The sequence below is a fragment of the Onychomys torridus genome, chromosome 11 (assembly GCF_903995425.1).
Source record: "Onychomys torridus chromosome 11, mOncTor1.1, whole genome shotgun sequence".
In the NCBI taxonomy this organism is placed as follows: Eukaryota; Metazoa; Chordata; class Mammalia; order Rodentia; family Cricetidae; genus Onychomys; species Onychomys torridus.
Genome location: NC_050453.1, coordinates 18599875 through 18613661, shown reverse-complemented (window position 1 = coordinate 18613661; position 13787 = coordinate 18599875). Strand labels below are relative to the sequence as shown.

General features: G+C 41.9%; 2 protein-coding genes across 9 annotated transcripts in view; one reads left to right on the top strand and one right to left on the bottom strand.

The window, feature by feature from the left end:
* The window catches only part of Cep170 (centrosomal protein 170), a 95812-nt gene extending 84190 nt beyond the window's left edge, over window positions 1-11622 (bottom strand). For all 7 annotated transcript variants that reach the window (XM_036201781.1, XM_036201782.1, XM_036201783.1 and 4 more), the window contains exon 1: window positions 11214-11622. The gene's annotated coding sequence lies outside the window, so the exon portion shown is untranslated. The remainder of the gene's footprint in view (window positions 1-11213) is intronic.
* A 363-nt stretch (window positions 11623-11985) lies between these two features.
* The window catches only part of Sdccag8 (SHH signaling and ciliogenesis regulator SDCCAG8), a 202756-nt gene continuing 200954 nt past the window's right edge, over window positions 11986-13787 (top strand). Inside the window, exon 1 of one of the 2 annotated variants that reach the window (XM_036202138.1) lies at window positions 11986-12378. In XM_036202138.1, the coding sequence (XP_036058031.1) occupies window positions 12312-12378 (67 nt within the window). In that variant the 5' untranslated portion in view covers window positions 11986-12311. The remainder of the gene's footprint in view (window positions 12379-13787) is intronic. The other variant, XR_004946180.1, reaches the window with a different exon arrangement.

Sequence of the window (13787 nt, the reverse complement as noted above, 5' to 3'; positions counted from 1 at the left end):
TATTGTATCCTTCTGAGGTCTTTGATGTAGTTGAAGACTAGATAGTTAAAATTTTCCTTGGTTATGATAAAAGATAAAGTAGATATGAAACTTTAGACTCACAAATATAGGATAGATAAAATATTTTCTTTAATTTTGCCAAATACAAATAGACTAGATATTGTAATTATAATTCTTCCTGATAACTGTTTTGTTACATATAATTTTACTATGTTAAAGTTAAAACCTTCCTTCTGTATTCTGTACGCTGTGAATATGTGTTGCTCTGATTGGTTGTTAAATAGAGCTGTTTGGCCAATGGTGAGGCAGAAAAAGGTTAATTGGGACATTCTAACTGGAGAGAGAGAGAGAGAGGAAGGAAAAAGACAGAGCAGGAGATACTGCTAGCCACCGCCAGGAGAAGCAAGATGTAAAAATACTGGTAAACCACAAGACAGGTGGCAAAATATAGGTTTATAGAAATGGGTTAATTTAAGATATAAGAAAGAGTTAGCTAGCAAAAAACCTGCTATGGCCATAGTTTGAAAATAATATAAGCCTGAGTGTGCTTATTTGGGTCCAAGTGGCCACAGGACTGAGTGGGACACAGGAAAACTTTCAGCTACAGTGAGCCATTTCCTTAACCCCCAAATTAATAATTTTTAGAACAATTATTGTTAGGAAATAATATACTGACCCTGGGTGAACTCATGTCAACCCTACCACCAATTAAACAAAACTCTTTACCTTCCAAAAAATGGACTTCAACCCTACCTTTATTTCCTCCTGTCCAACCCCCTTCTCTTTTTCTTATCTCTGTACACCACTACATAGCATGCATAGCTTTCAATTTGTTTGACTTTCTGCTATGGTTTAAATGAAGGTATTTGTTTTAGTTTGGATCTTAAATGCCCTCCAACAGTCTCATGTGTCTGAATATTGTCTGCGAAGTTTATAAAAACTTTTGAGGCATGAGGCCTAGATGGCAAAAGCCACTAAGGCTTTTGAGAGAGTTTTTTCCTCTATGATCTAGCTCTCTGCTTTCAAATATGCCAACTCATGAAGAAGCCATACCCTAAGATCCTGTTGCCATGAGCCAGGCCATTTCAGCTACCAGGCCTATGATAGGACTACACCTTGTAAAACTGAGAAGAAAAACAAAAAGCACAATCTTCCCTTCTTTCTTTTAGGTAGTAGGACACAGCAATGAGAAAAATAACTAATATAGTATCCCTTTCAAAATTCATGTTGAAAGTGCATCTTCAATGCAACTGAGAGATGTGGCCTTTGGGAGGAAAAAGAATCAGTACTCATATAAAAGACAAAAGTTGAAGGAGGACCCTCTTGCTCATCTATCCATTGCATACTTAAATGATGCTATCTCTAAGGAAAAGACCTTCAGCAGGTATTTATCCTGCTAGAACTTTGTTAATAGCCTTTGGAGTTTTCACAACTATGAGTTCATCTTATCAAGCATGTAATTTATTTATAATTTATGTAAACAGTTTTTTTTAATTGTAAACTTTACAATGGACATTTCTAATCTCCATGGAAATCATTGTTTTTCTTTGGTTTGAAAGAACTGTATTAGCTCCAATGCAAATACAAGTGCAGAATTCTAAAACTCATACTAATTTTAAAATGAAATTTATTCTCTTACCCCCAGGTCTATATAAAAATTTTGTAATTTTTTTCCAACTTGATAAAAATATTTAAATAAAAAGTTAGTCATAAAGTCTATTCCCAAGATAGAATCACACCAAGTGAAATAATGAACAATATGTTAACAGAGATAATAATGGCTGGTGAGTTATCAAAGTGTTTGCTTTTGACTCAACACTTTTAGAACTTTCTACAATGTATAAGAATTATTTCAAATCTGTAAAAGAATAAAAAAACAGCAAGAAGCCTTCACTTTGCAATGTGTTAGTTGTACAGTGAGAAAGACTTCTCTTTAGCAACCACAGCAAATAAGAGTAAGGTCTTCAAAATAGATATATACACAGACAATACATACTCCCATGGGTTCCAAATTCATGGATCCAACAACTCAAAAACACCAGAAGGAGAAAATAATTTTGCCTGTTTTGAACATATACAGACATTCTCCATTTGCCATCATTCCCAAGTGACAAAGAATAGTATTTATGAAACACTGCATTGTATTAGGCATTCTAAGTAACACAAAGATGATTAAAATAATGTACACAGGAGGATCAAGCACAGAGGGCTCAGTGAGCAAAGGCACTTGCTGCTAAGCCTGATGACCAGAGTTAATCCCTGGAACTCACAGAGTGGAAGGAGGGAACAGACTCCTCTAAGATGATCCTTTGGCTTCCTCATATAGAGTGTATCATGCATGTGCCCACAGACATTCACACAAAAATGTAAATTTTTTCTAAGTATGTAGGAAGATGTTGACAGGTTATGTACAAATGCTATTGTGGTGATATATTATTTATGCACCCCAATGAAACTTATCTGGGGATCAGAGAACAGAGTCAGCCACCAAATTACATGTAGAGGCCAGGCAGTGGTGGCACACACCCTTAATCCTATCACTTAGGAGCCAGAGATGCCTCCAGATCTCTGTGAGTTCAAGGCTACACTGGGAACAGAGCCAGGTGTGGTGGCACACACCTTTAATCTCAGGACTTGAGATCTCATGTCATTGATTGGGAAGGTCACATGCCTTTAATCCCACGAAGTGATGGCAGGAAGCAGAAAGGTATATAAGGCGTGAGGACCAGGAACTAGAAGCTTTTCAGCAGCAGTTCAACTGAGATCCATTCTGGTGAGGACTTAGAGGCTTTCAGTCTGAGGAAGCAAAATCAGCTGAGGAGCTGGTGAAGTGAGGCTAGCTGTGGCCTGTTCTGATCTTTCATCATTCACCCCAATATCTGGCTCTGTTTTTTTTTTTTTTAAATTAATAAGGCAGTTTAGCCATTTGTCTTATATGTGATATCATTTTATTTAAAGCATTGGAAGTTTTAATTGTCCTTGGATACCAAGGGGATGACTGCATTTGTGTGTGCTTGTCTGCTTTGTGATCCATAGGACCAAAGACAGGGGCAGCTCACATGCTAAGCAAAGTCTGCCACTAAGCTATACCCTCAGCTCCTGTATTTTTAAATCATATATCTCCACTGTTTCATGACGCTTACCCCAGAAGGTTTTCTATTTCCAATGTTTTCCACCAAATTGAGTATTTTATATTTTATGCCTTTTCTTCTCAAGTAGACTCTCTTTACCTTTTCCTTAAATTTGCTCAAATCAGTTTTCTAGCTCTGCCTGGAGTACAATACCTCTATTTAGGCTTTAAGGTTTGATCTGCTATCCTTTATTCCATGTAACATGTAACAAGCCTTTACCCAGCAGACCATCTAAAAGAGTAAGGTTAGTTTGCAGCGGTTTAGTTGAGGGTTGGAGAAAGTGTTAGCTCAAATCTTGCTTGCTCTTTTTTTCTTCTCCCTGGCATCATGCCCCTTTCTCTACACCACAAGAATGCTATAAAATGGTATGCCAAACTTCTCAGAGACATAACCCACGAGGTGAATAGTACTTCTATAGAATCAATGAAAAGTATTTTTTTACTTCAACCACTGTGTTTCCTCAATACAACAATAATGAGGTGGCATCCTACTTGAGGCTATAAGGGAAGAGATATCTGTGATTAAGCATTTCATTTATTTACTTATTTATTTATTTTTGCTGCAAGCAGCAGGAAAATGTAATGGAATTCAGCTACTATCACAAAAGCTCCTACTGGGAAAACCATGGCTTAAGAAGTCTTGGTGACATTTTAGCTTTTCTAGAACTTCCTAGAACTCCTAACAATGTATTTTAGCTGAAATATCTATCAAGCATGCAAGGCCAAATGCTCTCTTGAATTAAGGTAAAACAGCTTGGATCCTCCTTTCTTATACAGCCTTAGTGGTATTTATACTAACATGATAGACTCCTAACATTTACCTAACCACCTCTAGGACCATAGTCTGAGCACATAAATTATCTTTTTCAGCTATATTAACCAATTTTAGCTCTTAGTTGATCTCCTCCTTTACCATTCCCCTTTTGGGTTGTAAAAGAAAGCCCAACAATCCCTGCCTGAGGAAAACGCATCTGCCTTTATGACCCTATAAGAATTCAAGCCTGCAGCCTGGCAGTGGTGGTGCAAGCCTTTAATTCCAGCACTCGGGAGGCAGAGGCAGGCGGATCTTTGTGAGTTCGAGGCCAGCCTGGTCTACAGAGCAAGATCCAGGAAAGGCACAAAAGCTACACAGAGAAACCCTGTCTCAAAAAAAAAAAAAAAAAAAAATTCAAGCCTGGTGACCTTGCTTTAGCTAGAAAACTGCTATTACATGGGTATATAAAACTGTAAACCTCAGAGATTTAAGGGATTTTTTGAGGATTTTGACTGGAAAACTAGATGAAGAACTAGAAGAATGAGATGGAAGATGAAGAAGAGTCAGATGGGGAAGAACGAGATGGAGAAAGACCAAGATGGGGCAGAACTAAGATGAGAGAGTTTAGAACTTAAAGGGGACAGCAGATAAAGGTAGAGAGAAATCAGGCCAGAAAGGAGCTAGACAGGGGAAGAACTGGAGCTGTGGAGAGAGAATTTTATCCCAGAGGAATAAAGAGACGGACAAAAGAGCTTGGTGTACTTCGATTCTTTTCCTGAAAACAATTCCTGCCATTCCTATGTAGCTTCTCTTCTGGGCTCCTAGGAAGAAGTTATTATGACTGGTCCTTATTAATATTTGAGATTTTTTTTTTATTATAAGCCTCTGAGAAAGTAGCCTATCACTACTAACTCAACGTAACAGATGAAACTGAACTTCTGAGATAAAATAATAGACTCAATATCACACAACGAGTAACACTTTGGCACCACTTGATCAGCCCTCACCAAACAGCCACCACTGCCAATCCCCCAAAATCAGCAGTGTCCCATTTGTGAACAAACTCTGTTCAAGGATACAGGCAGCCAAGTTACAGGAAGGAGCATTGCCAGGTTCTAATCAATAAGTGAGAATGGAAAGAGGTCTAGTAAAGGTATTTGTCCGGAGACCACTAGTGAGAGGGCCATTTCTTAAGCTGTATTCAAGCGATTGAGCGTGACACAGTGACCAAACACTCTTACCTTCAAACTTCCTTTCTTCCCTTGGCTTCCGGGGCACCACACACTTGTAATCTTCTCATATCTCTGAGAGCATTTCAACCTTTCCTGACGCTAATGTTCCAATGTGGGAGCATGAAGGGTCCCAACGTGTTGGGCCTCTTGGCATCTTAATTAATTCCCTACCTAAGTGATCTCTTCCAGTATACTAGTGGATATATGTATCTTTAGTGCTCTCCTCAGAATATGTGTCTTATCATATCCCATCACCTACTTGACATGTTCACTGAACTGTTCAATAAAGATTCATAACTTCACACGCCCAACTTTTGGTTCTGTAAAGCCAGATATGGACAACTTTCATTACTACTTATCACAGTCACGCTAAACAAAGTTTGTCTAGATTACTCCAATTATTTCTTAGTTCATCTTATCCCCATACTTGCTCCCCTCTAGTTACTCTCTATAAAACAGGACAATCCTTTCAAAGCCCGCAATAAATTCCCACGGCACTTAAATCACATCAACCAATAAAAGCACCCTCCAATCTTAATTCCTCCCACTCTTCCCTCCTCTCACTCACCTCAATCACAGTGGTCTCTTTGTTCTCAAAGTCACCTACTCCATTCCTTGAGAACCACACTGCATGTGAGAGTATTCTCTACCCAGAAACCTACGGGCCTTTTTTCCCCTACCTAAGCTTCAACGGTAAATACCAGGGGGAGGGTGGGTGATGGGCACTGTTTCTGAAGACTGAATTCTCAAACACTCAGAAAGTACAGCATTCCAGATACAGTGTGTAGTGAGGCTTTCTTTCCTGTCAAATGGAAGGAGGGTTCAGAATATTTGTATTTGTTTGAATTGAGGGATACATAAAATACAATAAAGTTACTCAATTGCATCTTAGCAAGTGGTAATTTTTTATTTACAAAACAGAGGTAAGAAGGAATTTACAAACCATCAATTTAGAAATTGACCATTTGTATATAGACACCCTGAAAATTGAAAAAGGAAAGTCGACCACCATTCACTTTCTTTAATTCTAATAACTGTATTCAGAATCCTTTGCCTTTCCTTTCTGTCAAATGGCGGTATGTTCTGTCAATGCTATTTTTTAATTCTGATCTAGTTCCCATGCTTATTGTTGTGCAGCTACAGTCTAAATGCAGTTGTGGAACTGCTGTCCTCATTTTCAGCCATGCAGTCTCAAGCCGTGCCCCATTCCTAACAACAACAGCAACAGCTTTCTTGGTTCTGATGAACTCTAACTCATAATAACTTTCTGAAAGTTAACTGGGCTTCCTTTCAAGTCCAGGGAAGAGTTCATGGAGAAGCTGGATCTCAAGAACGTTAGCAATATGTGGGCACGCTGAACAGAAGACTTGTAAAACGCTTCTAACTCTAGCATTTTATTAATGACAGTAAGGGAATAGGTATCATCATTAAACTTACAAAGAAAGATGAGTCAAAAGAATTTGGACTTTGGTCAAAAAGAAAAAGGTTTGGTTAAAGGCTCAATAATCCTGTAATGTGCATCATAGAAAATTATTAACTAATTCCGTGCTTCAAGTTGTATCAAATCTTTGTAAAAGAGCTTATTAAAATTTTTATGTGTTTTAGCTGCATGTACAGATATTGACCATGTGTGTTCCTGGTGTCAAGTCCAGAAGAGGGTGCCTGACTCCCTAGAACTGGAGTTACAGGCCATTGTGAGCCACCACATGGATGTTGGGGACTAAACCTGGGTCTTCTACAAGAGCAGCTAGCCATCATAACTGCTGAGCCATTTCTTCAACCCTTAGTTTTTCAACTTTAAATGTGTCACATGATACCCTGATAAAGAAAAATGTTGCAAAAACTGCCAATAGTAGGTATTATTCACTTTCTCAATAATACCATGCCCCCAAAGAGAAATGTTTTCTACAGCATGTATTAATTATTAGTGCACTAAAATGGTTCCTTGTTCTCTGCCATGTCTCACTTGGTTTTCAGTTCTATGCGATGCTTGGGATTCTTTCCTACTTCTATTCAGTTGCCATTTGTAAATAAGTAATTTAGATGACATTAGCAGTCCTCCTGCTAGTTTCTTTCTTCTTTCTTTCTTTTTTTTTTTTTTAAAGATTTATTTATTTATTATGTACACAGAAGAGGGCACCAGATCTCATTACAGATGGTTGTGAGCCACCATGTGGTTGCTGGGAATTGAACTCAGGACCTCTGGAAGAGCAGCCAGTGCTCTTAACCTCTGAGCCATCTCTCCAGCCCCCTGTTAGTTTCTTTTATGCTTTTGTTTCACATGTAAATGTAAACAGGTTTCATACATTTTGGCTATGTTACTTTGCCTTAAAAAAGTACATATCCTGTTGCACAATCATTTCAACCAAACCAGTTAATATATCCAGTTTATTCAATCACAGATGTTTTCCTATTCTTTTTATACCACAAAAAGAGTGAACTCATTACTGAACACATCCCTCATAAAACACTAGAGCAAATAAATCAAAGCTCACTTTGCCATGGGTAATTAATAGAAATTTTCATTGTTAAGGAAAAGTAAATGAGAAAAAATGGTCTGAGGCTTTTACTCCATTAAACATGACCCTATTTTTTGTGTGAAAGAGATTAGTATTTAATGCTTTAATCATTAGCTACTCATCAAACATTGGTGGTATATAGCTAATTCAGAATAACTTACGGCTATACAGGTATTTTACAACTTACCATCACCTATCATATTCTTACTAGACTAGTACACTGCTTAACAACCTGATGTTTAAGACAGAAAAAAAAGTCATTATGCATTAAAAAGTAAAAATATTTCAGGAACAAAATTTTGTTAAGTGAATAAAACAAGCAAGACCAGACAGGGTTCAGATCACCAGAACCTATGTAAATGCTGAGTGGGCATGGAGACCTGTGTAGGAAGGTACATTAGTCTCAAAAGGTAATGATGGGGGATCCTGGGAACAAGCTGGCTAGTGACATATCCATAAGCTCTGGGTTCAACAGACACACCTGCCTCAAAATGAACAATGTACAAATGCAATCAAGGAAGATTTTAACCTCAGGTCTCCATGTGCACAGACACATGCATGCCCTGACACATGTAAACATACATACATACATGCAAACACACACACACACACACACACACACACACACACACACACACACGTAAACCCATACAAATAAGAAGCCCAAACATAGAGCTTTTTATCATCAGAGGAGCATTATCTGATTACTAGTAGATGCAGTAATACACTTTGAGTTTTGATCCCCACCCGCAGTAAATAAAAAAGAAATGAGAAAGTTAAACAATTTACTAAGTACAGAATTTCAAAAACCACCTGATACCTTCATTAGCATGTAGAACTGATATTAATGTTCACAATATAGATTTCATTATTCTAATGCTAAAATAAGAAACATGAAAATTCCACACATGTATTCCACACGAAATAATTTTAGGATACCATGAAATTTATTAGTAAAATACATTTAAAATTTTACTGAATAAAATTCACACATGTAATCTAATGAATTTTTTAAAAACTGGCTGAAACCTAACCCCGACACATTGGCAAACAATTTTATCCCAGCACTCAGGAGGCGGAGGCAGAGGCAGGTGGATCTCTGAGTTTGAAGCTAGCCAATCTACACAGCAAGTTCTAGAACAGCCAGAGCTACACAGAGAAACCTCATCTCCAAAAAAACCAACTAACAAAGCTGGGTGGTGGTAGCACACACCTTTGATCCTAGCACTTGGGAAGGCAGAGGCAGGTGGATCTCTGAGTTCTAGGCCAGCCTGAATTACATACAGAGTGAGTTTCTGGACAGCCATGACTACACAGAGAAACCCTGTCTTGAGCCCCCCCCCCCAAAACAAACAAAAAATTGGCTGAAATCTAATACATTCATAAAAAAAAATAAGAATGAGCAGAATGAAAGAACAAAAGTTGTATTTTAATAAAACCTCCATTTAATAAAAGCCTCCCAAAATATGTTATCAAAAGGTAAGTTCTAGTGTGAGTTGAGAAGAACATAATTCACCAATTAAAGAAAAACAAACATCATTAAGTTCTTGCGTGTACTTTTTATTTTTAACACAGGTTATAGAGTTATAGAGCTGACCACACTACACAGTATTACTTAAAGTCAGGACATATTACATTTTTGTTATTAAGCAGGAAAGCCAGCCTGTTTTTACAAAAAACACACATTAAGGCATTTTCCCTTAGTCTATAAAACTCAAGCTCCACTTCAGTATAATTAATAATTTACAACACAACACAAGGAGTAAATTAATACAATTGTTGAGAATCGCGTTTAAAGAAGCAAAAAGAGCCAGGCGGTGGTGGCGCATGCCTTTAATCCCAGCACTTGGGAGGCAGAGCCAGGAGGATCTCTGTGAGTTCGAGGCCAGACTGGTCTACAAATCGAGATCCAAGAAAGGCGCAAAGCTACACAGAGAAACCCTGTTTCGAAAAAACAAAAAAACAAAAAAGAAAGAAAAGAAAAGGAAAAAAGAGCAATTAGGAGCATGCAGAAAATGTTCTATATATTTGTGCAGGGCAGGGGACTAAGGCACACAGAAGACAGCACACTGCAAGGGAGATCCTGGTTTTGTTCAGCTCTGCCTTCCATTGCTTTGGGCAGACAAGGCAGTCCACTTTGCCAGTGTTAGTATCTTCTTAGTTTCTGTTAGGCCCACTTAAGACTCCCGTTTTAGGACACCAAAGTTTTGTAGTACTTACAAAAGGAAGAACTAAAAGCATCCCTGGTCTTATTGTCTTAAAACTGTGGCAAACAAACAAAACCCTTGCTATTTCTCAGTGCTGAATTCCTCGTCTCTGACGGCTAAGCACATAGGACTATATCCATAAAGATTTAGATTCTGTCTTTATAATGTAGCTCACATTATCCCTCCACCTGCCCCTCATCCTGCTTCATCCTATCGTCCGCCTGTTTTAAGCAGAAAGGATGGCATAGCACTGCAAATGCCACCCGCTGAAGATTCAAATCATTTTAAAGGATGCATTTTCGACTAAATGTATTGTCTGCATCAACAAATTCCTCTCCAGCGGTTGAAATTTCATCAACAGAATAAAAACCAGTCAATTTCACAATCTGAAATATGCCCGGCCTATTTTTTTTTTGTCTGCTTTAAACGTATCCTAATGTACTCCCTTAGGAGCATGAACGCATTACCCACCCAGTGGAAAAAAAAATAATTCTGCTGGTTCATTTCCCCGCTAAACAACAGCTTCGCTGTTAGGCCCTACCTACCTCGCCCGGGCCTTCATTGTCCCCTCGTAATTTATATCGATCACCTTGGCAGGCTTGGACTCTAGCAGGTACAGCCCGTCTTCTTTATATTTTGGGCAAAAAGAACAACCAAAACCAGTAAAACTACTCAAGACCAGAAAACAGAGGTCATCTGACTTAGGAGGACACATTTCCTTGTCTTCCCTTCCGTGTCAACGCAGCAGCTGCTATTTTCTCCCCCTGGAGTGGAATGGAAGGGGAACAGATCCAAACCCCTACAACTGAATCTTGGGACAATGAAGCCGACAGGAAGCCTCTCGCTCCTCCCGCGGGGTTTACTACCCAGCCCCGGGGCTACGCGGGGTGCAGTCCGCGGGGCAGGCTGCGTGACAGCACGTCTTCCACGCCCTCCCGCCACCACCCGAAGGCTGGTCGTCCGACTTCCCCACCGCCACCCGCCCCACGCACCCCGAAACCAACCCCACAAAAGGGATGGGCGCCCTGGAAAACTCGGTCCCTAGCGGCCGAGCAGCCATTCCCTCGACGCTCCGCCCGCAGCGGCTGCAGCACAAAGCCGGGAGGCAGCTGCAGAGGACCGGGGAGCACGGGAGGGAAGCCGGCCCGGGGCGTCCGGCCGCAGTCCGGGGGGGAGGGGAGGGAAGGAGGGGGGGGGAGGGCGGGAGGGCGGCGGCCGCCGCGCGGGGCGTCCGGGCAGCGCCCCTCGGCCTCCAGCCTCGCACTCCAGCCGGCCGCGGGCCGCGCCCCGACCCCGGCCGGCCGCAGGAACCGAGGAGGATGAGGATGTGCAGAACCCCCGGGCCGCGCCGACCCCGAGCGCATCACTTACCCCTCACCGCGGAGAGGGACCGGACCGGGAGGCGGGGCGCGGCGCGTCCCGTCAGTCTCTGCCACGCTGTCCTCCCCACCCACCCCGTCGCCGTGGTCGTCGCCGCCGCCGCCGACGCCGCTGTGGAGCTCGGGCCCCCTCGGTTCCGCCGGGCAATAACGTTATTCCACACACGCCCCACACATAGCGGGAACGGCAGTGAGCGGCAGCTCAGTGCGCAGGCGCCCCGCAAAGGGCACCGAGCCAGGTCCTCTCCCTCCTCTTGCCGGGGCCCAGCGATGCCTCACTGCGCAGGCGCCAGACCCAGACAATGAAAGGGGGCTTGGAGGAGGGTCTCACCCACACGCTCCCTCAGCCGCCCACTGCGCAGGCGTGCCCTCGAGACCCGCTGGAACAATGAAGAGCTGCCTGGCTGGAGTAGGACCGCAACCAACCAGGACTACGATTCCCAGCGGGCAGCGCGCCAACTCTACGCGGAGGGCGGGGCGCTGGGCATGCTAGGAATTGTAGTGTCCGCCGCCCTCACAGTCTGGCTGTTGGGAAGATTTACAGCTTCTATTTCTAGGGAAAAACAATTTTGACAGAAATCCTAACTCAAACAGAGTTTACAGTGAATCCTTCAGTGGGCTCAGGGATTAACTCCACAACGATCTATTTTGCAAAGCCTAGGCCTTCACCGGGCCCCTTCTGTCAGAGGGTCTATCCAGGTGGCTGGAGGAAGGCAAGACAGCAGTTCTAACCCAAACTGGGCGGAAGGGAAAGGGCGCGGCCTGCCAGCCCGTCTCTTGGCAACGGGCTCAGGCCGCTAAACTGCCGGGGTGGCGCCCCGAGCGCATAGCCCTCTGGGAATCGTAGTGTAGCTGGGAGGCTCATAGGACTCTCGAGGGTGCAGGCTTTGAGCCGGCGAACTACAACTCCCGACGATCATCATGAGGGCCAGGGGGTAGGAAAAGCCCCCAGGAGCTCGGTCCGGGGTTCCTGGCTCCCTAGTGACAGCAGCGACAGGAAGCAGGCAGGCATCCCCCAACCCCCAGCGCTAGGCCTGTCCTCGGAGGGGTGCACTGGACACTTTCCCGCGTAACTCCCATCTCTGACCCCATGGCGAAGTCCCCAGGGAACTCTACCCTGGAGGACAGTCTGGGGCAATACCAACGGAGTCTCCGGGGTGAGTTGCTCCGAATCTCAGTGCCTAGCTCCAGGGCACCCTGGGCAGTAGTGGGTGGTTTTCCTAACACTTTCATTGAGCACCAGCCAGGCCGTGGAGGAAGAAGACGGATGTTGCCCTGATCTTAAGGATGAAATAGTTTGGTTTTGGTTGTAGGGTTAAGCAGGGTTACCTCTGATTCCTATGATAACCCGATCGATCCAACAGGGTACCTACATCTTGATTTAGGTATCTGTCAACGAATACCATTACAAACTTGTGGATATCTCCATGCCACTTTTACCCTGTTGCCATACTTTGCTGTTTAATCCCATAGATTTCTCATTCATAATTTTTTACATATTCAAATTCTGGTTTAGTATATTGAATCTTACTTATGAGACCAGAAACATAACACTATGTTTGAAATAATACAGTATTTGTTGATCTACATTATTTTCAAATAGCAAAACGTTTAAAACTTTATCTTACTAACGTTCCCAATTTTACATGTCAAGAAATCAGCCCAGAGACATTGAGTTGTAGGCCCAAATCCACACAGTTGGTTAGTAGCAAAGGCAGGTATTGAATTCAGGCCTATTCACCTTTAAAACCTATGTCTTATTAAGTCATAATTACTATCATTGAAGCCCTATTTAGTTATGTCACGTTTTCTGAGAAAAATATCAGAGGAATGATTATTTGGCCAGGTGGTGTCTATACTTATATTAGCTCTATCATCCTGACAACAGATATAACCTCTGGAAACTTGAGACTTTGCTATATCGAAGTTGTGTGTTAATTACACCATGATTATTGTGGGGAACAAATGAACAAATTAAATTATGAACATAACAGAATGATTTTTTGTTTTAGACCTTTAAAAAAAGTGTTCATCCATAGCAAGAAATGTGTGTTAGGGGCTGGGAATGTGACTGAGTATTAGAATGCTTGTCTGGCATGTGGAAAGGAAGGGAGAAGAGATGGGCATATTGTAAACGTGGGACATATAAAGTAAAAAATTCGCTAAAGACTTGATTCTCTTGGTTGTGACACACCTTTTCCTAGTCTGCATCTCATACCGCACAGGTTATGGCCGACAGTTAAAATATTGGAATCATGGATAACCTGATTTATTCAGCAAATAATAATTGAATGCCTGATTTGGGTTGCTCATACTAGGTCATGGATTTGCAGTGAGTCCCTGTCGCTGTGGAGTCTTTGGGCTAGTGAGAAAGATGATAAACAACACAGTTGCAGGTTGCTGTGGTTGCACATGAGAGAGACAACCAATGTTTGACACATAAATGCTTATTAAGTGTTAGCCACTGACATTTGCTTCCTTAAAGATTTGAAATTCTTTTGAGAAGACTGGAAAGTTGATTTCCTCATGACTCTTGCTTGACTTTATAGGCCTATTGTTTATCATC